The 26,139-nt window shown below is 53.7% G+C and overlaps 1 protein-coding gene and 2 pseudogenes across 1 annotated transcript; all 3 read left to right on the top strand.

Annotated features, from left to right (window-relative positions):
* Positions 1 to 2,160: 2,160 nt before the first annotated feature.
* LOC128937499 (PHD finger protein 7-like) lies at positions 2,161 to 3,734 on the top strand (annotated as a pseudogene).
* Positions 3,735 to 4,143: 409 nt separating this feature from the next.
* Positions 4,144 to 7,681, top strand: LOC128937498 (PHD finger protein 7-like; the record flags this gene model as incomplete). Its single annotated transcript, XM_054277240.1, has 6 exons — positions 4,144 to 4,185; positions 6,213 to 6,302; positions 6,535 to 6,659; positions 6,893 to 7,159; positions 7,366 to 7,479; positions 7,621 to 7,681. Coding segments are annotated over exons 1-6 (699 nt in total), but the record flags the coding sequence as incomplete, so codon positions are not given.
* Positions 7,682 to 10,185: 2,504 nt separating this feature from the next.
* On the top strand, positions 10,186 to 12,571 carry LOC128937495 (PHD finger protein 7-like; annotated as a pseudogene).
* The last annotated feature ends 13,568 nt before the right edge of the window (positions 12,572 to 26,139 follow it).

Raw genomic sequence — 26,139 nt, 5'->3', positions numbered from 1 at the left:
TAAAGAAAGAAAGATAGATAGATAGTTTAGATAGATAGATAGATAGATAGATAGATAGATAGATAGACAGATAGGTCCATACATACATACATCCATACATTGACACATAAATACATAGACGGATAGACATACACAAAAAATAAAGTTTTTTTACACTATGAGAACGCATATGTATTTCCCAGTAATTTTCTTCAAACTTCCTTCAAGCTTCTCTCACTCTAACGAACACAGATCTACGTCCCCAGGGTTGACAGCACATTCCTGTGGGAGGAGGGGAAAGGGAAGATGGGGCAGAGGCGCCCTGGGAGGATTCTACCGTATCAACATCAATCACCTCTTGTCCACTCCCTCCCTTCTGGAATATTCCCTCTTCCTCACTCCCCCACCGGACTCTGTAAGCACACCACCCTCTCCCCACATCCTCATAGGTGCACCCACCATCACCCAACCTTGTCCTCTCCTCCGAGCCCTCTACCCACTGCTTGATTTGTACCTCGACCCTGCCTACACTTTCCCCTTTATAAACCCCCTGCCATCCCGCTTCGGCCCACCAGCTCACCCCTGACACCAGCTCGCTTCAACTGCACTTGTAGTCCTGATTCCCTCCCTCCTTGGACCCTCGGGCTTCCCCCAAATAAACCCAGTTGCATTTGCCCCAGTGCCTCGGGTCCTCCTTCGCCCTGGTCCCGCCATCCATATCCATCCGCGACTGTGCTCACGGTGGACGGCGAGGAGCCGCTCCTCCGGCACCCACCAAGGAGTGACCTGCCCGCACCCACACAGGAGTTCCCTTGCTGGGGGAACCATCCCGCACCCAGCAGACTTGGTGTCAGCTCTGGCCTCTCCCTGCCATCCGGGGATCTGCTGTCCCACCTGTGTCCCCTGCCAGCAGATGTTGCCACCAGCCTGCTCCCTGGAGAGCTGGGGCTCAGCAGCACGACAGGCCGCACCACCCCTGCTCAACCATGCCTCCCACAGCCCTGGCTCACCCACATTCATTTGGTCACAAATACAAAATTTACTCCCAGCAGAAGTTAATCCCATCCCTTCCAAAGAAGCCACTACTGCAACATCACCACTTGGGATGGGCACGGCACCACCATCGCCCATCACCACACATCAGTGCTGCCCATGTCACAGTGGCCCAGTGACATCATCACCCTGGCCTAAGCCACAAATAACGCCTGCACATCAACACCACCCTCAGAGTCGAGGAGAGGTCGTGGAGAAGGAGCTTGCCTGAGGCTGCTCAGGCACCAGGGTAAGTCAGAGGCTTCTGCTGCCTCTGACACAGCTCACACACATCTCTCCCCTGACTTAGGAGTAGTGCAGCGTGTGAAGAGGAGAAATGCCAGCAGGCCAGCGCAAGAGACGCTCCGGCCGCTCACCATCAACCTCCTCAGGATCCAAGAGGGCACGGCCAGAAACTCTCCCCAAGGAAAAAGGTAAGAGCAGAAGCCTCCCTCCCCACAGCTCCCTGGCACTGGCACAGGGCGTTGCAAGGAAGTCAGTGAGGAGCCAAGAACCAGGCCAGGCCCAGGCAGGAGCTCCCACACTGGGCTGAGCTCTGGGCACTTGCTGGGGCAGCCACGCCTGACCTGCTCTGCCCTTCAGCCAGCAGAGCAAAGACTCTGCAGGGCCCTGGGGCTGATCCTGCATGGACACTTGCCCAGCCCCACAGACCTGCTCATGCCCGGGGCACTTGCTCTGTCTCTGCAGCCTGCATGCTGTGCCACCACACCCAGGACAACGAACTCTGTGGGGACAAGAGAATGAAGTTCAAGCTCTGTGTCCACACCTACTGCCAGGTGAATTCTCTTGAGACTCCCTCCAGCTTTCAGCCCACAAGGGCCCTGCCTCCCTGACCTAACAAGCTCTCGGCCTTCCCTGCCTTGCAGATCCTCGCCACTGGGCTTTACCCACGCGAGGACACTGGACACTTTCTCGCTGGGGACACCAGGCGCATCATCAGGGCAGCAGCCAAGAAGGTGGGCATGACCTGGCAGGAGGAGCAGGCAGCTTTGCACCAGGAGAGGCTTGGCCACCTCCTCCTGCTCCCCAGCAAAGAAGCCCCAGGCCTGGCTCTTGCAGGGGCCTCGTGCGCACGTGGCTCTGGGGACTCTGACCTGGCTCTGCCCACATCCCACTCACTGTCTGGAGATGCAAACAGACCAAAAAGCTCCAGTCCTGACATTCATGGGGCTGCTGTGCTCTTTCCAGACCTGTTTCATCTGCTGCAAGATGGGGGCCACCATCACCTGCTGCCAGACGGGCTGCGACCGCACCTTCCACCTGCCCTGTGCCCCAGACGGACAATGTGTCACCCAGTACTTCGGGGCCTACAGGTAAGGGCTGCCCACCCTCACCCTCAGAACCCCTGCATTTCTCTCCAAGCCCTTTACATTTGATTGAAAGCAAAAGGCGGGAACCCATGGTTGCCAGCAACATGCCACACACAGGGACAGAACCCACACAGGGGCTGGGGCTCCCTCACACCTCCTGAACCCACACTGCCAGCACAGCCCAAGGGCTCTGCACTTCACCCTTCCCTCACCCATCTCCTCCATCTTCCTCACAGGTCCTTCTGCTGGGAGCACCGCCCACAGCAGGCACTGCGGCCACGTTCAAGCCAGGACAACACCTGCACCATCTGCCTGGACACGGTGGAAGACAACATCTCCTACATAACCATGGCGTGTCCCGCGTGCCAAGACGCCCGCTTCCACCGGCACTGCATCCAGAGACTGGCTCTGCACGCTGGCATTGACTTCCGATGCCCGCGTTGCCTCAAACAAGAGCCGTTCATGACGGAAATGCTCACCATGGGGATCCGACTCTCTAAGAGGTTGGCTTTTCTCCTCCCAGCTCACAAGGCACCAGGCACAAGCACAGTGCCCGCCTAGGGACTGCCCTGCCGGGCCTGCCCACCCTCTGGCCTGTCCCTCTTGCCCTCAGCTCCAACCAGTCCCTGCAAATGGGACAGGCAAAGGAGCAGTGACTGCGGCCACCTGCCTGATGTGGGCTCAGCTCTTTCCCTCCCTTCTCTGGTAGACCCCCATCATGGCAGAGTGACCCAGAGGTCGGACCCTCAGATCAGAGGCACGGCCGCTGCGATGCCACAACGTGCCTTTGTCCAGGAGGCAGGGAGCACTCGCAGGCACACGGGTAAGCTGCCAAAGCAGCAATGCAGCGATCTGAGGGGGATCTGGCTCCCCACAAGCACAGGGATGTAGAATTACGCACAAGGGCTCTGCCAGGCACTCCCTGCCCTGACACTTTCTCCTCACCACCTCCTTGCTCCTCCAGACCCTGACAACTGCGCCTCTGCAGCTCCTGTGCTGCTGAGGGCATCCACCGACTCTGCTCCTCTTTGGGGAACAGCACCTGCTCCTGGGAGTGCAGCACCTGTGCTGCCACCAACACTGGTAGGCAACAAAGCTTTCAGCACTATGCAATCCACACAGGGACTACAACGGGCCTAGCACCAGGGCCTTTGTCACACGGCTTGGCTCCTGGAAAGGGCGGGATACCACAGCGGCCTCTCCTGCCTGCAGCCTGGGGACTGTCCTTACAACCTTGCTGCTGCCCCTCTTTGCAGGTTCCACTGGCAAATCAGACCTTGTGGGCCCCAAAACCTCAAGCACAGAACTGCTGACTCTGTCCCAGGACACGGTGCTCACCAAGAGCAGCTGCTCCATCAGCCCTCAGCAGGCCTTAAAGCAGTGCCACACTGAGGAAGAAATACAGTCAGGGGCAACGCACAGCCCTCCTGCAGAAGCCTGCAGGATCCAGGATGGGCCAGCCCACAGTGCTGACACCTGCACACCCAGCACTCCCAACCAGGCAGCACCACAGCTCTACCAGGGCAAGTGCCTGGCCAAGACCACCGGCTCTTCCTCTTGCCCTCGGTGTGCCTTCAAACGTGGCTATCCGAAGAAAGACAGTGCCTCAGTGGTGTCATACGGCCCACCAGCAAAACGCCGCAGGATTGACACTGGGCCAGCCCAGAGTGCTGATGAAAGCAGCCCCAGCACTTCCACACAGGCAGCGCTGGGGCTGTCTGAGGGCACTTTGGCTGCCAACAGTCCAGCACCACGGCCACAACGTCCATACAGGCCTCCATGGATCTTCCACGGATCCACGATGGACAACCGCTCCCAGCCTGGGCCCATTCGCATGAGACACGTCTGGCAGCAACAACGGCGGGCAAAAAAACCCTACAGCCGGCCACAATTACACAGCAGCACCAAATGTCAGCCTGCCCACACCCCCATCACCCTCACCCATCAAAGACACATAATCAAATAATATAAATAGATAAAGAAAGAAAGATAGATAGATAGTTTAGATAGATAGATAGATAGATAGATAGATAGATAGACAGATAGGTCCATACATACATACATCCATACATTGACACATAAATACATAGACGGATAGACATACACAAAAAATAAAGTTTTTTTACACTATGAGAACGCATATGTATTTCCCAGTAATTTTCTTCAAACTTCCTTCAAGCTTCTCTCACTCTAACGAACACAGATCTACGTCCCCAGGGTTGACAGCACATTCCTGTGGGAGGAGGGGAAAGGGAAGATGGGGCAGAGGCGCCCTGGGAGGATTCTACCGTATCAACATCAATCACCTCTTGTCCACTCCCTCCCTTCTGGAATATTCCCTCTTCCTCACTCCCCCACCGGACTCTGTAACCACACCACCCTCTCCCCACATCCTCATAGGTGCACCCACCATCACCCAACCTTGTCCTCTCCTCCGAGCCCTCTACCCACTGCTTGATTTGTACCTCGACCCTGCCTACACTTTCCCCTTTATAAACCCCCTGCCATCCCGCTTCGGCCCACCAGCTCACCCCTGACACCAGCTCGCTTCAACTGCACTTGTAGTCCTGATTCCCTCCCTCCTTGGACCCTCGGGCTTCCCCCAAATAAACCCAGTTGCATTTGCCCCAGTGCCTCGGGTCCTCCTTCGCCCTGGTCCCGCCATCCATATCCATCCGCGACTGTGCTCACGGTGGACGGCGAGGAGCCGCTCCTCCAGCACCCACCAAGGAGTGACATGCCCGCACCCACACAGGAGTTCCCTTGCTGGGGGAACCATCCCGCACCCAGCAGACTTGGTGTCAGCTCTGGCCTCTCCCTGCCATCCGGGGATCTGCTGTCCCACCTGTGTCCCCTGCCAGCAGATGTTGCCACCAGCCTGCTCCCTGGAGAGCTGGGGCTCAGCAGCACGACAGGCCGCACCACCCCTGCTCAACCATGCCTCCCACAGCCCTGGCTCACCCACATTCATTTGGTCACAAATACAAAATTTACTCCCAGCAGAAGTTAATCCCATCCCTTCCAAAGAAGCCACTACTGCAACATCACCACTTGGGATGGGCACGGCACCACCATCGCCCATCACCACACATCAGTGCTGCCCATGTCACAGTGGCCCAGTGACATCATCACCCTGGCCTAAGCCACAAATAACGCCTGCACATCAACACCACCCTCAGAGTCGAGGAGAGGTCGTGGAGAAGGAGCTTGCCTGAGGCTGCTCAGGCACCAGGGTAAGTCAGAGGCTTCTGCTGCCTCTGACACAGCTCACACACATCTCTCCCCTGACTTAGGAGTAGTGCAGCGTGTGAAGAGGAGAAATGCCAGCAGGCCAGCGCAAGAGACGCTCCGGCCGCTCACCATCAACCTCCTCAGGATCCAAGAGGGCACGGCCAGAAACTCTCCCCAAGGAAAAAGGTAAGAGCAGAAGCCTCCCTCCCCACAGCTCCCTGGCACTGGCACAGGGCGTTGCAAGGAAGTCAGTGAGGAGCCAAGAACCAGGCCAGGCCCAGGCAGGAGCTCCCACACTGGGCTGAGCTCTGGGCACTTGCTGGGGCAGCCACGCCTGACCTGCTCTGCCCTTCAGCCAGCAGAGCAAAGACTCTGCAGGGCCCTGGGGCTGATCCTGCATGGACACTTGCCCAGCCCCACAGACCTGCTCATGCCCGGGGCACTTGCTCTGTCTCTGCAGCCTGCATGCTGTGCCACCACACCCAGGACAACGAACTCTGTGGGGACAAGAGAATGAAGTTCAAGCTCTGTGTCCACACCTACTGCCAGGTGAATTCTCTTGAGACTCCCTCCAGCTTTCAGCCCACAAGGGCCCTGCCTCCCTGACCTAACAAGCTCTCGGCCTTCCCTGCCTTGCAGATCCTCGCCACTGGGCTTTACCCACGCGAGGACACTGGACACTTTCTCGCTGGGGACACCAGGCGCATCATCAGGGCAGCAGCCAAGAAGGTGGGCATGACCTGGCAGGAGGAGCAGGCAGCTTTGCACCAGGAGAGGCTTGGCCACCTCCTCCTGCTCCCCAGCAAAGAAGCCCCAGGCCTGGCTCTTGCAGGGGCCTCGTGCGCACGTGGCTCTGGGGACTCTGACCTGGCTCTGCCCACATCCCACTCACTGTCTGGAGATGCAAACAGACCAAAAAGCTCCAGTCCTGACATTCATGGGGCTGCTGTGCTCTTTCCAGACCTGTTTCATCTGCTGCAAGATGGGGGCCACCATCACTTGCTGCCAGACGGGCTGCGACCGCACCTTCCACCTGCCCTGTGCCCCAGACGGACAATGTGTCACCCAGTACTTCGGGGCCTACAGGTAAGGGCTGCCCACCCTCACCCTCGGAACCCCTGCATTTCTCTCCAAGCCCTTTACATTCCAGTGAATGCATAAGGCGAGAACCCATGGTTGCCAGCAACGTGCCACACACAGGGACAGAACCCACACAGGGGCTGGGGCTCCCTCACACCTCCTGAAACCACACTGCCAGCACAGCCCAAGGGCTCTGCACTTCACCCTTCCCTCACCCATCTCCTCCATCTTCCTCACAGGTCCTTCTGCTGGGAGCACCGCCCACAGCAGGCACTGCGGCCACATTCAAGCCAGGACAACACCTGCACCATCTGCCTGGACACGGTGGAAGACAACATCTCCTACATAACCATGGCGTGTCCCGCGTGCCAAGACGCCCGCTTCCACCGGCACTGCATCCAGAGACTGGCTCTGCACGCTGGCATTGACTTCCGATGCCCGCGTTGCCTCAAACAAGAGCCGTTCATGACGGAAATGCTCACCATGGGGATCCGACTCTCTAAGAGGTTGGCTTTTCTCCTCCCAGCTCACAAGGCACCAGGCACAAGCACAGTGCCCGCCTAGGGACTGCCCTGCCGGGCCTACCCACCCTCTGCCCTGTCCCTCTTGCCCTCAGCTCCAACCAGTCCCTGCAAATGGGACAGGCAAAGGAGCAGTGACTGCGGCCACCTGCCTGATGTGGGCTCAGCTCTTTCCCTCCCTTCTCTGGCAGACCCCCATCATGGCAGAGTGACCCAGAGGTCGGACCCTCAGATCAGAGGCACGGCCGCTGCGATGCCACAACGTGCCTTTGTCCAGGAGGCAGGGAGCACTCGCAGGCACACGGGTAAGCTGCCAAAGCAGCAATGCAGCGATCTGAGGGGGATCTGGCTCCCCACAAGCACAGGGATGTAGAATTACGCACAAGGGCTCTGCCAGGCACTCCCTGCCCTGACACTTTCTCCTCACCACCTCCTTGCTCCTCCAGACCCTGGCAACTGCGGCTCTGCAGCTCCTGTGCTGCTGAGGGCATCCACCGACTCTGCTCCTCTTTGGGGAACAGCACCTGCTCCTGGGAGTGCAGCACCTGTGCTGCCACCAACACTGGTAGGCAACAAAGCTTTCAGCACTATGCAATCCACACAGGGACTACAACGGGCCTGGCACCAGGGCCCTCGGCACACAGCTTGGCTCCTGGAAAGGGCGGGATACCACAGCGGCCTCTCCTGCCTGCAGCCTGGGGACTGTCCTTACAACCTTGCTGCTGCCCCTCTTTGCAGGTTCCACTGGCAAATCAGACCTTGTGGGCCCCAAAACCTCAAGCACAGAACTGCTGACTCTGTCCCAGGACACGGTGCTCACCAAAAGCAGCTGCTCCATCAGCCCTCAGCAGGCCTTAAAGCAGTGCCACACTGAGGAAGAAATACAGTCAGGGGCAATGCACAGCCCTCCTGCAGAAGCCTGCAGGATCCAGGATGGGCCAGCCCACAGTGCTGACACCTGCACACCCAGCACTCCCAACCAGGCAGCACCACAGCTCTACCAGGGCAAGTGCCTGGCCAAGACCACCGGCTCTTCCTCTTGCCCTCGGTGTGCCTTCAAACGTGGCTATCCGAAGAAAGACAGTGCCTCAGTGGTGTCATACGGCCCACCAGCAAAACGCCGCAGGATTGACACTGGGCCAGCCCAGAGTGCTGACACCTGCACACCCAGCACTTCCAGCCAGGTAGCATCACAGCTCTCCCAGGGCAAGTGCCTGGCCAAGACCACCAGCTCTTCCTCTTGCCCTCGGTGTGCCTTCAAACGTGGCTATCCAAAGAAAGACAGTGCCTCAGTGGTGTCATACGGCCCACCAGCAAAACGCCGCAGGATTGACACTGGGCCAGCCCAGAGTGCTGATGAAAGCAGCCCCAGCACTTCCACACAGGCAGCGCTGGGGCTGTCTGAGGGCACTTTGGCTGCCAACAGTCCAGCACCACGGCCACAACGTCCATACAGGCCTCCATGGATCTTCCACGGATCCACGATGGACAACCGCTCCCAGCCTGGGCCCATTCGCATGAGACACGTCTGGCAGCAACAACGGCGGGCAAAAAAACCCTACAGCCGGCCACAATTACACAGCAGCACCAAATGTCAGCCTGCCCACACCCCCATCACCCTCACCCATCAAAGACACATAATCAAATAATATAAATAGATAAAGAAAGAAAGATAGATAGATAGTTTAGATAGATAGATAGATAGATAGATAGATAGATAGATAGATAGACAGATAGGTCCATACATACATACATCCATACATTGATACATAAATACATAGACGGATAGACATACACAAAAAATAAAGTTTTTTTACACTATGAGAACGCATATGTATTTCCCAGTAATTTTCTTCAAACTTCCTTCAAGCTTCTCTCACTCTAACGAACACAGATCTACGTCCCCAGGGTTGACAGCACATTCCTGTGGGAGGAGGGGAAAGGGAAGATGGGGCAGAGGCGCCCTGGGAGGATTCTACCGTATCAACATCAATCACCTCTTGTCCACTCCCTCCCTTCTGGAATATTCCCTCTTCCTCACTCCCCCACCGGACTCTGTAAGCACACCACCCTCTCCCCACATCCTCATAGGTGCACCCACCATCACCCAACCTTGTCCTCTCCTCCGAGCCCTCTACCCACTGCTTGATTTGTACCTCGACCCTGCCTACACTTTCCCCTTTATAAACCCCCTGCCATCCCGCTTCGGCCCACCAGCTCACCCCTGACACCAGCTCGCTTCAACTGCACTTGTAGTCCTGATTCCCTCCCTCCTTGGACCCTCGGGCTTCCCCCAAATAAACCCAGTTGCATTTGCCCCAGTGCCTCGGGTCCTCCTTCGCCCTGGTCCCGCCATCCATATCCATCCGCGACTGTGCTCACGGTGGACGGCGAGGAGCCGCTCCTCCAGCACCCACCAAGGAGTGACCTGCCCGCACCCACACAGGAGTTCCCTTGCCGGGGGAACCATCCCGCACCCAGCAGACTTGGTGTCAGCTCTGGCCTCTCCCTGCCATCCGGGGATCTGCTGTCCCACCTGTGTCCCCTGCCAGCAGATGTTGCCACCAGCCTGCTCCCTGGAGAGCTGGGGCTCAGCAGCACGACAGGCCGCACCACCCCTGCTCAACCATGCCTCCCACAGCCCTGGCTCACCCACATTCATTTGGTCACAAATACAAAATTTACTCCCAGCAGAAGTTAATCCCATCCCTTCCAAAGAAGCCACTACTGCAACATCACCACTTGGGATGGGCACGGCACCACCATCGCCCATCACCACACATCAGTGCTGCCCATGTCACAGTGGCCCAGTGACATCATCACCCTGGCCTAAGCCACAAATAACGCCTGCACATCAACACCACCCTCAGAGTCGAGGAGAGGTCGTGGAGAAGGAGCTTGCCTGAGGCTGCTCAGGCACCAGGGTAAGTCAGAGGCTTCTGCTGCCTCTGACACAGCTCACACACATCTCTCCCCTGACTTAGGAGTAGTGCAGCGTGTGAAGAGGAGAAATGCCAGCAGGCCAGCGCAAGAGACGCTCCGGCCGCTCACCATCAACCTCCTCAGGATCCAAGAGGGCACGGCCAGAAACTCTCCCCAAGGAAAAAGGTAAGAGCAGAAGCCTCCCTCCCCACAGCTCCCTGGCACTGGCACAGGGCGTTGCAAGGAAGTCAGTGAGGAGCCAAGAACCAGGCCAGGCCCAGGCAGGAGCTCCCACACTGGGCTGAGCTCTGGGCACTTGCTGGGGCAGCCACGCCTGACCTGCTCTGCCCTTCAGCCAGCAGAGCAAAGACTCTGCAGGGCCCTGGGGCTGATCCTGCATGGACACTTGCCCAGCCCCACAGACCTGCTCATGCCCGGGGCACTTGCTCTGTCTCTGCAGCCTGCATGCTGTGCCACCACACCCAGGACAACGAACTCTGTGGGGACAAGAGAATGAAGTTCAAGCTCTGTGTCCACACCTACTGCCAGGTGAATTCTCTTGAGACTCCCTCAAGCTTTCAACCCACAAGGGCCCTGCCTCCCTGACCTAACAAGCTCTCGGCCTTCCCTGCCTTGCAGATCCTCGCCACTGGGCTTTACCCACGCGAGGACACTGGACACTTTCTCGTTGGGGACACCAGGCGCATCATCAGGGCAGCAGCCAAGAAGGTGGGCATGACCTGGCAGGAGGAGCAGGCAGCTTTGCACCAGGAGAGGCTTGGCCACCTCCTCCTGCTCCCCAGCAAAGAAGCCCCAGGCCTGGCTCTTGCAGGGGCCTCGTGCGCACGTGGCTCTGGGGACTCTGACCTGGCTCTGCCCACATCCCACTCAGTGTCTGGAGATGCAAACAGACCAAAAAGCTCCATTCCTGACATTCATGGGGCTGCTGTGCTCTTTCCAGAGCTGTTTCATCTGCTGCAAGATGGGGGCCACCATCACCTGCTGCCAGACGGGCTGCGACCGCACCTTCCACCTGCCCTGTGCCCCAGACGGACAATGTGTCACCCAGTACTTCGGGGCCTACAGGTAAGGGCTGCCCACCCTCACCCTCAGAACCCCTGCATTTCTCTCCAAGCCCTTTGCATTTGATTGAAAGCAAAAGGCGGGAACCCATGGTTGCCAGCAACATGCCACACACAGGGACAGAACCCACACAGGGGCTGGGGCTCCCTCACACCTCCTGAAACCACACTGCCAGCACATCCCAAGGGCTCTGCACTTCACCCTTCCCTCACCCATCTCCTCCATCTTCCTCACAGGTCCTTCTGCTGGGAGCACCGCCCACAGCAGGCACTGCGGCCACGTCCAAGCCAGGACAACACCTGCACCATCTGCCTGGACACGGTGGAAGACAACATCTCCTACATAACCATGGCGTGTCCCGCGTGCCAAGACGCCCGCTTCCACCGGCACTGCATCCAGAGACTGGCTCTGCACGCTGGCATTGACTTCCGATGCCCGCGTTGCCTCAAACAAGAGCCGTTCATGACGGAAATGCTCACCATGGGGATCCGACTCTCTAAGAGGTTGGCTTTTCTCCTCCCAGCTCACAAGGCACCAGGCACAAGCACAGTGCCCGCCTAGGGACTGCCCTGCCAGGCCTGCCCACCCTCTGGCCTGTCCCTCTTGCCCTCAGCTCCAACCAGTCCCTGCAAATGGGACAGGCAAAGGAGCAGTGACTGCGGCCACCTGCCTCATGTGGGCTCAGCTCTTTCCCTCCCTTCTCTGGCAGACCCCCATCATGGCAGAGTGACCCAGACGTCGGACCCTCAGATCAGAGGCACGGCCGCTGCGATGCCACAACGTGCCTTTGTCCAGGAGGCAGGGAGCACTCGCAGGCACACGGGTAAGCTGCCAAAGCAGCAATGCAGCGATCTGAGGGGGATCTGGCTCCCCACAAGCACAGGGATGTAGAATTACGCACAAGGGCTCTGCCAGGCACTCCCTGCCCTGACACTTTCTCCTCACCACCTCCTTGCTCCTCCAGACCCTGGCAACTGCGGCTCTGCAGCTCCTGTGCTGCTGAGGGCATCCACCGACTCTGCTCCTCTTTGGGGAACAGCACCTGCTCCTGGGAGTGCAGCACCTGTGCTGCCACCAACACTGGTAGGCAACAAAGCTTTCAGCACTATGCAATCCACACAGGGACTACAACGGGCCTGGCACCAGGGCCCTCGGCACACAGCTTGGCTCCTGGAAAGGGCGGGATACCACAGCGGCCTCTCCTGCCTGCAGCCTGGGGACTGTCCTTACAACCTTGCTGCTGCCCCTCTTTGCAGGTTCCACTGGCAAATCAGACCTTGTGGGCCCCAAAACCTCAAGCACAGAACTGCTGACTCTGTCCCAGGACACGGTGCTCACCAAAAGCAGCTGCTCCATCAGCCCTCAGCAGGCCTTAAAGCAGTGCCACACTGAGGAAGAAATACAGTCAGGGGCAATGCACAGCCCTCCTGCAGAAGCCTGCAGGATCCAGGATGGGCCAGCCCACAGTGCTGACACCTGCACACCCAGCACTCCCAACCAGGCAGCACCACAGCTCTACCAGGGCAAGTGCCTGGCCAAGACCACCGGCTCTTCCTCTTGCCCTCGGTGTGCCTTCAAACGTGGCTATCCGAAGAAAGACAGTGCCTCAGTGGTGTCATACGGCCCACCAGCAAAACGCCGCAGGATTGACACTGGGCCAGCCCAGAGTGCTGACACCTGCACACCCAGCACTTCCAGCCAGGTAGCATCACAGCTCTCCCAGGGCAAGTGCCTGGCCAAGACCACCAGCTCTTCCTCTTGCCCTCGGTGTGCCTTCAAACGTGGCTATCCAAAGAAAGACAGTGCCTCAGTGGTGTCATACGGCCCACCAGCAAAACGCCGCAGGATTGACACTGGGCCAGCCCAGAGTGCTGATGAAAGCAGCCCCAGCACTTCCACACAGGCAGCGCTGGGGCTGTCTGAGGGCACTTTGGCTGCCAACAGTCCAGCACCACGGCCACAACGTCCATACAGGCCTCCATGGATCTTCCACGGATCCACGATGGACAACCGCTCCCAGCCTGGGCCCATTCGCATGAGACACGTCTGGCAGCAACAACGGCGGGCAAAAAAACCCTACAGCCGGCCACAATTACACAGCAGCACCAAATGTCAGCCTGCCCACACCCCCATCACCCTCACCCATCAAAGACACATAATCAAATAATATAAATAGATAAAGAAAGAAAGATAGATAGATAGTTTAGATAGATAGATAGATAGATAGATAGATAGATAGATAGACAGATAGGTCCATACATACATACATCCATACATTGATACATAAATACATAGACGGATAGACATACACAAAAAATAAAGTTTTTTTACACTATGAGAACGCATATGTATTTCCCAGTAATTTTCTTCAAACTTCCTTCAAGCTTCTCTCACTCTAACGAACACAGATCTACGTCCCCAGGGTTGACAGCACATTCCTGTGGGAGGAGGGGAAAGGGAAGATGGGGCAGAGGCGCCCTGGGAGGATTCTACCGTATCAACATCAATCACCTCTTGTCCACTCCCTCCCTTCTGGAATATTCCCTCTTCCTCACTCCCCCACCGGACTCTGTAAGCACACCACCCTCTCCCCACATCCTCATAGGTGCACCCACCATCACCCAACCTTGTCCTCTCCTCCGAGCCCTCTACCCACTGCTTGATTTGTACCTCGACCCTGCCTACACTTTCCCCTTTATAAACCCCCTGCCATCCCGCTTCGGCCCACCAGCTCACCCCTGACACCAGCTCGCTTCAACTGCACTTGTAGTCCTGATTCCCTCCCTCCTTGGACCCTCGGGCTTCCCCCAAATAAACCCAGTTGCATTTGCCCCAGTGCCTCGGGTCCTCCTTCGCCCTGGTCCCGCCATCCATATCCATCCGCGACTGTGCTCACGGTGGACGGCGAGGAGCCGCTCCTCCAGCACCCACCAAGGAGTGACCTGCCCGCACCCACACAGGAGTTCCCTTGCCGGGGGAACCATCCCGCACCCAGCAGACTTGGTGTCAGCTCTGGCCTCTCCCTGCCATCCGGGGATCTGCTGTCCCACCTGTGTCCCCTGCCAGCAGATGTTGCCACCAGCCTGCTCCCTGGAGAGCTGGGGCTCAGCAGCACGACAGGCCGCACCACCCCTGCTCAACCATGCCTCCCACAGCCCTGGCTCACCCACATTCATTTGGTCACAAATACAAAATTTACTCCCAGCAGAAGTTAATCCCATCCCTTCCAAAGAAGCCACTACTGCAACATCACCACTTGGGATGGGCACGGCACCACCATCGCCCATCACCACACATCAGTGCTGCCCATGTCACAGTGGCCCAGTGACATCATCACCCTGGCCTAAGCCACAAATAACGCCTGCACATCAACACCACCCTCAGAGTCGAGGAGAGGTCGTGGAGAAGGAGCTTGCCTGAGGCTGCTCAGGCACCAGGGTAAGTCAGAGGCTTCTGCTGCCTCTGACACAGCTCACACACATCTCTCCCCTGACTTAGGAGTAGTGCAGCGTGTGAAGAGGAGAAATGCCAGCAGGCCAGCGCAAGAGACGCTCCGGCCGCTCACCATCAACCTCCTCAGGATCCAAGAGGGCACGGCCAGAAACTCTCCCCAAGGAAAAAGGTAAGAGCAGAAGCCTCCCTCCCCACAGCTCCCTGGCACTGGCACAGGGCGTTGCAAGGAAGTCAGTGAGGAGCCAAGAACCAGGCCAGGCCCAGGCAGGAGCTCCCACACTGGGCTGAGCTCTGGGCACTTGCTGGGGCAGCCACGCCTGACCTGCTCTGCCCTTCAGCCAGCAGAGCAAAGACTCTGCAGGGCCCTGGGGCTGATCCTGCATGGACACTTGCCCAGCCCCACAGACCTGCTCATGCCCGGGGCACTTGCTCTGTCTCTGCAGCCTGCATGCTGTGCCACCACACCCAGGACAACGAACTCTGTGGGGACAAGAGAATGAAGTTCAAGCTCTGTGTCCACACCTACTGCCAGGTGAATTCTCTTGAGACTCCCTCCAGCTTTCAACCCACAAGGGCCCTGCCTCCCTGACCTAACAAGCTCTCGGCCTTCCCTGCCTTGCAGATCCTCGCCACTGGGCTTTACCCACGCGAGGACACTGGACACTTTCTCGTTGGGGACACCAGGCGCATCATCAGGGCAGCAGCCAAGAAGGTGGGCATGACCTGGCAGGAGGAGCAGGCAGCTTTGCACCAGGAGAGGCTTGGCCACCTCCTCCTGCTCCCCAGCAAAGAAGCCCCAGGCCTGGCTCTTGCAGGGGCCTCGTGCGCACGTGGCTCTGGGGACTCTGACCTGGCTCTGCCCACATCCCACTCAGTGTCTGGAGATGCAAACAGACCAAAAAGCTCCATTCCTGACATTCATGGGGCTGCTGTGCTCTTTCCAGAGCTGTTTCATCTGCTGCAAGATGGGGGCCACCATCACCTGCTGCCAGACGGGCTGCGACCGCACCTTCCACCTGCCCTGTGCCCCAGACGGACAATGTGTCACCCAGTACTTCGGGGCCTACAGGTAAGGGCTGCCCACCCTCACCCTCAGAACCCCTGCATTTCTCTCCAAGCCCTTTGCATTTGATTGAAAGCAAAAGGCGGGAACCCATGGTTGCCAGCAACATGCCACACACAGGGACAGAACCCACACAGGGGCTGGGGCTCCCTCACACCTCCTGAAACCACACTGCCAGCACATCCCAAGGGCTCTGCACTTCACCCTTCCCTCACCCATCTCCTCCATCTTCCTCACAGGTCCTTCTGCTGGGAGCACCGCCCACAGCAGGCACTGCGGCCACGTCCAAGCCAGGACAACACCTGCACCATCTGCCTGGACACGGTGGAAGACAACATCTCCTACATAACCATGGCGTGTCCCGCGTGCCAAGACGCCCGCTTCCACCGGCACTGCATCCAGAGACTGGCTCTGCACGCTGGCATTGACTTCCGATGCCCGCGTTGCCTCAAACAAGAGCCGTTCATGACGGAAATGCTCACCATGGGGATCCGACTCTCTAAGAGGTTGGCTTTTCTCCTCCCAGCTCACAAGGCACCAGGCACAAGCACAGTGCCCGCCTAGGGACTGCCCTGCCAGGCCTGCCCACCCTCTGGCCTGTCCCTCTTGCCCTCAGCTCCAACCAGTCCCTGCAAATGGGACAGGCAAAGGAGCAGTGACTGCGGCCACCTGCCTCATGTGGGCTCAGCTCTTTCCCTCCCTTCTCTGGCAGACCCCCATCATGGCAGAGTGACCCAGACGTCGGACCCTCAGATCAGAGGCACGGCCGCTGCGATGCCACAATGTGCCTTTGTCCAGGAGGCAGGGAGCACTCGCAGGCACACGGGTAAGCTGCCAAAGCAGCAATGCAGCGATCTGAGGGGGATCTGGCTCCCCACAAGCACAGGGATGTAGAATTACGCACAAGGGCTCTGCCAGGCACTCCCTGCCCTGACACTTTTTCCTCACCACCTCCTTGCTCCTCCAGACCCTGGCAACTGCGCCTCTGCAGCTCCTGTGCTGCTGAGGGCATCCATCGACTCTGCTCCTCTTTGGGGAACAGCACCTGCTCCTGGGAGTGCAGCACCTGTGCTGCCACCAACACTGGTAGGCAACAAAGCTTTCAGCACTATGCAATCCACACAGGGACTACAACGGGCCTAGCACCAGGGCCTTTGTCACACGGCTTGGCTCCTGGAAAGGGCGGGATACCACAGCGGCCTCTCCTGCCTGCAGCCTGGGGACTGTCCTGACAACCTTCCTTCTGCCTGCCCCTCTTTGCAGGTTCCACTGGCAAATCAGACCTTGTGGGCCCCAAAACCTCAAGCACAGAACTGCTGACTCTGTCCCAGGACACGGTGCTCCTCAAGAGCAGCTGCTCCATCAGCCCTCAGCAGGCCTTAAAGCAGTGCCACACTGAGGAAGAAATACAGTCAGGGGCAACGCACAGCCCTCCTGCAGAAGCCTGCAGGATCCAGGATGGGCCAGCCCACAGTGCTGACACCTGCACACCCAGCACTCCCAACCAGGCAGCACCACAGCTCTACCAGGGCAAGTGCCTGGCCAAGACCACCAGCTCTTCCTCTTGCCCTCGGTGTGCCTTCAAACGTGGCTATCCGAAGAAAGACAGTGCCTCAGCGGTATCATACGGCCCACCAGCAAAACGCCGCAGGATTGACACTGGGCCAGCCCAGAGTGCTGATGAAAGCAGCCCCAGCACTTCCACACAGGCAGCGCTGGGGCTGTCTGAGGGCACTTTGGCTGCCAACAGTCCAGCACCACGGCCACAACGTCCATACAGGCCTCCATGGATCTTCCACGGATCCACGATGGACATCCGCTCCCAGCCTGGGCCGATTCGCATGAGACACATCTGGCAGCAACAACGGCGGGCAAAAAAACCCTACAGCCGGCCACAGATACACAGCAGCACCAAATGTCAGCCTGACCACACCCCCATCACCCTTGCCCATTTGGACCCATAATCATAGACATAGATCGATAAATACATACATATCTATAGATATCTAGATAGATAGATATATAGAAATAGATGAGATAGATACATAGATGATAGATAAATACATAGATACACAGAGATGTATACACAAGAAATGAAGTTTTTTTAAACTAGAATCTACATGCCTTTTCCAGTAATTTTCTTTAGACTTTCTCCCAGCTTCCCTTAATAACCAACACAGATCTACGACCCCAGAGTAGGCAGCACATTTTCCGTGTATAGCTGCCCTTCACATCCGCCCAGCACCATGGCCATGCTGTTCAGGGCTTGCTGGCCCTGAGAAGCTGCTCTCAGTGGCCCTGCAGTTCAGTGTTCTGCTCCTCAGGTGTGTTCACACCCCTGAGCCCAGCTGCCCCTCAGCCTCTGCCTTGCCAGCAAGCCCTGACCAGGCTCCAGCACCCGGCATGTCTCACGGACCAGCAGCACCACAGCCACTTTTTATATGAAAAAAAATAATATACTAGAACTGTACTAAAGCAAGATTAAGGAGACATCAGGGAGGCCAGCAAAGAATGAGCAACAAAAACCTGTGGCTGACCAGAGTCTGACCCAGCTGAACTAGGATTGGTCATTAAGTAAAAACAATTCACTGCTGGGTAAACAATTCTCCAAATCACATTCCAGAGCAACAAAACACAGAGGAGCTGAGGCTTTTCATATTCCCAGGAGAAAAAATCCTGGCAAAGGGATTTTTCAGAAAATAAACAATGTGTTACCCAGTACTTCAGGGCCTACAGGTAAGGACTGCCAACCCTCACCTTGGAGCCCCTGTGTTTGTCTCCAAGTCCATTCCCACCCCAGTGAACACTCAAGGGAGGTGCCCATGGTTGCCAGTAACCTGCCACACACAGGGACAGAACTCACACAGGGGTTGGAGCTCCCTCACAGCTCCTGCACCCACACAGCCAGCACAGCCACACCATTGTTTTCTAGCTGTTCAGTAACTAAGGTACCTCAAAGCTTTCTTCCATTTCAATCTTGCTTATAGTTTCCATATTCTCAAAATCTTTTGCCAGGCAATCATATTTATAAGGCTTTCCTTTTTCATCTTCCCCAATGAGCCCTTTTCTTTTAATTGTCTTGCTATTGGTGTAGCATGTGACCACCCACCAGTCTGCTAAACAACAGCATAAACAGAGGAACTAGATTAAACCAAACCATTCCTTCTCACACCCATGTTGTGTTTATTACAAAGTGGTGACTTTCAGCTCAGAAAAAGCCACCCCCGTCCAGGTCTGAGGACCCTGCATTCGTTCCCGGGCCTCCCACTCCCCATGAGGAGCCTGACAGCACAAGCAGCCCTCCCTGCCAAGGGTGAAGTGCATCCAGGTTGCCTCATGACAAACTGTACCTCACATCTGTGGACATAAATAGAGGTACCAATCCTCAGACCTGTTACATGACCCCAGTTCATCTCCCCAAGGCCACAAAGAGAAAGGTCATCCAAAATTATTTTCTTTCAGTAGCTCCTTCACTAGCAAGAAGCAGCTGTGCTTGGAGAGGCCACTCTGTTGTCACCTGATGTGTGTAATGATGTAGGTATGGTCTGCTCTGAATCCAATGGCTGCACAGGAACACCCACCCCACTTGGATTTAATCTTGTTTTCATTTTTGTGCTTTCCAAAGCTAACTTCAGAGCTGGGAGCTCAAACCCGAGCTCTTCAGCTGAGATTGCACTGCATGCAAATGCCAGTCCCTTTCTTACACTGCCTTTACGCTTGATGTGAAGCAATTATTCCTGTAGATCAGAGAGAAGAATCAAGGACTGTATCAGCAAGTCCACAGCTGGGTTTGTACAGCAACTGCCTGGCATTTACTGCAGTCCAGACAGTACAACACGTCCCAGTTACATGACTCTGGTCCATACACACACAGAGTCTCCTCTGGAAGAAGCCAGCCTCGTACAGGGGCACAAACGCACTCATTTTCCCTGTCCTCTTTGACTTTTCCCTTACAACATTCTGCTACGTAGAAGTTTCCAACCCTTTATGTGCATGGGGTATCAGGGTCTACCCCATGAAGAATTGCTTAGAGGTCAGAGGAGGAATCAGGGTCCTGTCATGGCAGGCACGGGGCACCTCTAAAGGAAGGGACACTCTTAGTGTTAGGTTGGACATGACATACACACGTGATCAGAGTTTAAGAAGATAAAGTTTTTTATTCTTTGTGTTCTCCAGCCAGCTTATATACCCTTAACACAGCCTAACCTTAAGTCATTAACTATACCACAATAACTTATCATACTGGTGCAAAACAATCAGCGCCAATATAATTGGCTAAAGTTTAACAGAAATTTAGTAAACCACGTATACACATCTACTTATGCATGTACTCTAGCTTACATAAATTTTCATGTATTGTTTCTAATATGTTTCCATGCTGACAGCTTTGCCTTCCTCCTTGCTATAGATACACTCAAAAATCATCAATTATCACTCCTTCTATTAACTCAGCTTTGCTTGCAAGCCAGCTGTGAAACCCCTCCACAGCATACTTATAGTATAGGTGGCCTTTGACTCCTAGTGAAATATCTGTATTATACTTGAATATCAGCATATATACTTTGTCCTGGTAAATTCCGGTTGTTCTTGATGGGCTGCAGCTGTGGCTGGTGAAGATAACTGGAATAAAAGAGGGTGGGTTGGCCAGTCAGGGAGAGCCTTGAAGGAGCCCTGGCTAAAAAGGAACAATGCACAGAAGAAGGGAGTCTGAGCTGTGAAGATCTGCAGCCCTAAGAAAACACTGAGAAGGTATGGGACTCTAGAAATATAATAACAGCACACACTGGTGTCTCAAGAACTTCTAGTTTATCACATGTGATGGCAGAACAAATGCAGGTGAATTATCCTTGTTCTGCAGAAGGGGAAGGTGCTGGGCTCAGCAGCAGAGCAGTGGCATCTGTCCTGCATGGAGCTGGGTGACTGTCTACAAATCACTGCAGCTCCTCAAGCAGCAGCTCCCCAGGAGTGACATGGGACTGGCTCACCACTCCCTTCCTGGAGCAGCTGAAAAAATGAAAATGGCTCTGTGAAACTGAGCATTGACTGGTTAACACTACTCCTCTTCTCAGGCCAAACTGAGCAGCCCAAACTCACTATCTACAGGTTTTTTGTCTGAAAACCAAGTGGGAACAAGTGCCCCTCCAGTGGCTTCCTAACGCATCCCACCAGAGCCTGCGCTGGCTCTTAGAACTCCAGGGCTGTGCCCGCAGTGGGGAACTACCTTGGTATGGGATTTACAGAGGCACAACCTTTAGAGTCACTTGCTCTGCAGGGCCAGACACCGTCCACAACAGGGACCAGACAGAGAAGGAAAGCAGAGATTCTCCATCTTCGGAGTTCCACACGAAAGGGCTCACTCCAACAGACAACAACAAAATGAAACCTCAACCCCCAACTCCCTTGTCCAACAGGTTTTATAGAGCTACAAGTCAGGGGGTGGATACAAACAGCAAACCAATAGGGAACCCTCAGGGGAGGAGTGAGGGGATTCCATCAAGTGTCTGGGGCCTATTGGGGTAGGAGGGTGGGGAGGATGCCTCACATGGGCCAATGGGGCCTCCAGGAACAGGGGAACTCCAAAGGGGTGTTGCAGTCAGGGATTGGCCCGAGGTGAGAGTGGCAGGGAAGGTTCTGGAACAAAAGGGGCTTGGTTGCCTTGACAGGCAGGGGGAGAGCTGGAACAAGGGGGTGGGGAATTGCATGAGGGACAGCTCTGAGGGAGGGTAAAATACAGGAGTAAACTGCCTCAGGGAGAACATGGGGGTACAGCAGAACAAACTTAACAAGGCTTTAATAAAATGAATTCGAATCACAACAGCTTCCTGACCCTGCAAACAATATTACCCCAAATAAAGGATACTTCTCAAACCACCTGCTCCAACAAGGCTTCCCACACACAAAATGTACAGTTACACATCTATGACGCAATACAACTCGAAATGTTCTGCTAAATCTAAGTCCTGACCAAAGTTTGTGTATTAAACATACTGAAATACATGTAAAAGTGTGGATTTTTTTTCCCCTGAGTCTCTATGGTTGCTGCTGCTGACACCTGTGATGACAAAGCTGGCTTGTCCCTTTGGGACTCGCCTTACCCTCATCATTCAAAAAGAGGAGTTTTTATCCTCAGAGAAGGCAGGAGCTGCCACAGCACTGGTGGCAGAAGGTGTGGAGCACAGGATAATCACTGAAGCCTTCATGGGCTTTGTGATTTCTTCAGCTTTCCTACCTCCATCAGGGTGGAAATTAATGTTTGTGTTCTACTAACACATTATTCAGAAATGCTTTCAAAAGACCAAGTAATTCGTATTTAATGATTTCTGACTGTTAAGGATAAAAGATTCAAAACTACTAAGGAATACTGGAAAATAGATCCTCTTGTCCCAACACCAGTGCATGTAGGGAAGCACTCCTGGGGATCTTCTCTTTTAATGGTCTTAGGATGACTTCTGAAGGAAAATTATTTTTAAACTCCCACCACATCCATGTGAGTCCAAGTCCTTCAGCACAGCCCTCCCTGCCAAATACTTCACTGACCAGGCATTGGCCATCTTGCCAACAAGAGCCAGATGGAATGTGCACCACTATCATTCCTCCCAGGACAGCCAATTTGAGCCAATTATTCCTTCCACAAAACTAGGCTCTAGCACAGCTCATCTGAGACAGGGCAGCCTGGTATTCCTGCTGGAAATACCTATGGCAGACAGGGAACTCAGTGTTTAGAGGGTAATTACTCCCTTTTCTCATTTCACAGCTCTTCCAAATGACTGTATTAATTTGAGGATTAGGTATCCCATGTGTCAGACCCGGAGAAGGTCTGGGAGTTCATCCAAGGTCCAGGCCTTTGTTTGGATTGCACATTGTGCCAAGGGTCACTACTCTTGAGGGGCTTTCTCTGCAGCCTAAATCGTAGCAGATTATTAGGATTGTATACAGGAACGAGTAGGAGTTGCTTTCTACCAGTATTTTGGACTAGAGCCGATAGCAGCCTGGGGATTTTCCAGACAGCACCATCTCTGCTCGGATTTCTCCAAGCAAGCCCGAGTAGAGGGACAGAAAGCTTTGAGGGCAACAACAGCTGAAGAAGATTCCTGATGGTCACCTCTTACATGCAGCACGGTATATTCACCATGCTGGGCTGCCTCAAGAATGAAATCCAAAGCTCAACAACTTCAACTGGAAATTAAAAACCAAGGAGCATTCCAAACTGTGGCCTAAGTCAGCTGGTCTTCCTTGAGCCATGAGCAATCAGACTGCTGTAACTCCGTCTGTTTGACAGGCAAAGCTGAAAGGTTGGACTTGATGATCTTAGAGGTCTTTTACAACCTTAATAATTCCATGAAATCTTACCACTTCCAAGCATTTGGTGAGCCTCAGGACCCCTTACAAGTGATCCTCAACACAGAAGCTTCATGAGCTTTCCCCCAGGGTATTACAAGGGGATTTTAATCCAGTAATGTTTTTTCCCTTGCTTTTCCTGCTGAGAGAACGTTCAGCAAAACACCTCTTTTCACTGCAAAAATGCAGCAACTCCAACTAGTTAAGGATGGAAACATGACAGGGAGGTCTAGGGAAAGCAGTTCACAAGTTTTAAGATCTACTTAAAATTTTGTCTCAAATCTCCACCTTCTCATTTCTCGACTTCAGTGATGTGAGAAGGAAAGCCTCTTTTTTCCTCTCTCAGCTGTCCCCACATCCCTATCAGTCGGAATTTGCCACACTGGAGGTACAGGAACTCTTCTAACAATCCCTTCACTCAAGATCAGCCACAGGAGCACACAGCACAAGTTATGCACTGAGAGAGCACCCAGAGCCAGACCGAAGCTTGTGTCACACCTTGGTGTTGATAAAGCACAAAAGCAAGCCCCCAGGAGTTCCCAAATTCCAAAAACTCTCCACCCAGCAGTACACTCTTAGTTTAAAGCAAAGCTTCTGGCTCCACCTGCTGCTGGAAGGGTGGAAAAGATGAAGAAGCAGCTGCAGACAAACAAAACAAAACAAAAATTAAAAAGAACAAAGAAATAACTAAGACCTGCCTTTCTACTTAGCTCATCCTCCCAACATTGTTGTTAGAAGACAAAACAGACATTGTTTCATCATGGAAAATTCTAACAGGTTCAAGATGTGAAGCTCTTTACCCGGTCATGACCACCAGGCTCTTGGGTCCTATTAAAAATTACCAAAATAGATTACTTAACTTTAGTAAATACTGCCAGATGACACAAATTCATGGGGTTTGTAGCTGAAAAGAGCCCAGGTCAAGGACAATGTCATAAGCATGATTCGTAAGATTGCCAACAGGAAGGAGGAAAAAGAAAGAAGGAAACCCTGCATTGTATGTTTTCCCTCTCCCCTGTTCAGTGTGTGGCACTTGCCTCTCAGTGTTTCATAGTCCCCTTAAATCTTGGTTTACATTTACCCACAGCGTAATTTTTTCTTTTTATGCCAATATATATATTTAACGATTTTATGCCAAAACCCACATGCTTTTCCCTTGCCAAAGCGCACAGGTGCCAGCACAATTGAGCATTATTTCCACAAACAAAGCTCCCAGTGAAGCCAAGGGCTGCCCTGGGTGCCTCAGGAATGCTGGCTTGGCTCTGGGGTGCTTGGATTACCTCGCGTGTTTGCCCAGCACTGAAGGCAGGGTCACTATTCATTTAGAAAAGCATTTCATATACCTGATTTAAAGAAACATCACAAGCTACTTCACAAAAATATGTGCAAGTGATATGATGGAGACAGATTAGGCCTTTTCAGCCAAATTCTTACAGCAACATTTTGCAGATACATATTTGTGCCTTTAAAAAGTTTTATTGCTGTGCAGCTCTTGCTAAAGAAAACTAAACTCTCTGCATAGGCAATACAGAGCTCTTTCAAGTGCCATTTTAAAAATAAATTTCAATTACAGCAGAAAAAAAGTAATGCCATTTCCACACTTGCATCTCTACCTAATGCAAACTTAAAAAAAAATACACTAGGAAGGTTCAGAAAGGGAATTCTCTGAGATTGCACTTCTCAATTTTCAACTACCTTACAATGCAAAAATCAAACTCATTTCATGAAACATACATTTTTCTCTGCACATTCCAGAGTGTGTATTACAGTAATTTGTAAATTATTTTCAGTTTTGCCTCTTTCAAGTTAAAATTTGCTCAACACCAGCCTTTGGCTGAGCTACCTCCACTTGAGCAATCAGTGGAACAAGTTCAAACCCCAGAGCACTGATTTCTGGCACTCAGCGGGTAAAGGCACTTTAGTTGTCTACATTTTTTTGGGAATAAAAGCCCTGAAGAAATTTTCTAAGGCTAATTAAGATCCCAGACAACAAAAGCACAGGCAGGTTTTACAAGCACATTAGTTATACAAGCTGCAGAATTTGAGTTTGAGAGGTTCAGGCGGTGTCACTGAGAACTGGCCAAATCCCAGTTTAGGATTGCCAGAAGGCACAAAAACCACTTTCCATGATACAGCAAACCCCCAAAACAGACACATCATGCCAAAAGCTTTCTGATAGCCTATCATTTTATCACTTTGCACAGAAAAAGGAGCTTTGACATTTCCTTTGACCATCCAGCTCCACCTCCTAACTCACAAACTTCTGCCAATGTGGTTTTTGTTATTCCTGGAGTGGAAGGTTAGCTGGTGACAGGCTTATTTCCTTGGAAGAAATGTCCAGTATGTCTTCACTTCTGAAAAAATACATGTAATTTTGTACTTGTTCTGGCATTGAACTGTAATAAACCAAACCATCAAAACCCTCTGTCTGCTCTAGCTCTGGTTCCAGACACACACCCTGGACCTTGATTACTTAAGAGAGCCAAAGAGCTCTCAGGTTAAAAGAGAAAACTCAATTACCCCATCATTAAACAAGGGCAATTTAGGATGACTTGTCTTGGGAATTCTCATAAGCTTGCAAAAAAATTGGACTCATGAAGCAACTAAAAGACAAATTAAGATCTCAGAGATTCAACAATGGTGTGCTGGAGAAAAAGAAAAAATTCTCAAGTTCTGAAAAGTCTCGGCCTATTAAAACTGCAACCAGAAAGTGGGTTGGGTAAAATCTGAGCTCAAATTGATCATCAGCAGACAGAGAAATATTCTCAGAGAATACAAATTAGTAAAGCATGTTACAGAGCTTCACATGCAATTCTTGTTTATTACACAAATAAAAAAACCAAGGGGGAAGAGCTTGAAAGCTGTTCTTCAAAACAGTTTAAACAACAAAAAAAAATCCTCCACAATAGTGGGCATGAACTACAGGACAGCACCCAAATCATGTGAACTGGACTGGCTCTTCCCAGCTTTAGTGAGGGACTGGGGGAGCAGGGAACTGCAGAACAGCAAGTGCTCTGGAAAATGGCACCTCTGGAGGAAAAAAATAAAAGAGAATTTTAACCAGAAAAGGGGTAAGAACTGAAATAAGAACAACCACAAACTTTAG

This window comes from Melozone crissalis, unplaced genomic scaffold (assembly GCF_028551555.1).
Source record: "Melozone crissalis strain CALT ecotype California unplaced genomic scaffold, PUWL_Pcris_2 ptg000019l_1, whole genome shotgun sequence".
NCBI lineage: Eukaryota > Metazoa > Chordata > Aves > Passeriformes > Passerellidae > Melozone > Melozone crissalis.
This window is presented reverse-complemented; position numbering and strand designations above follow the sequence as displayed.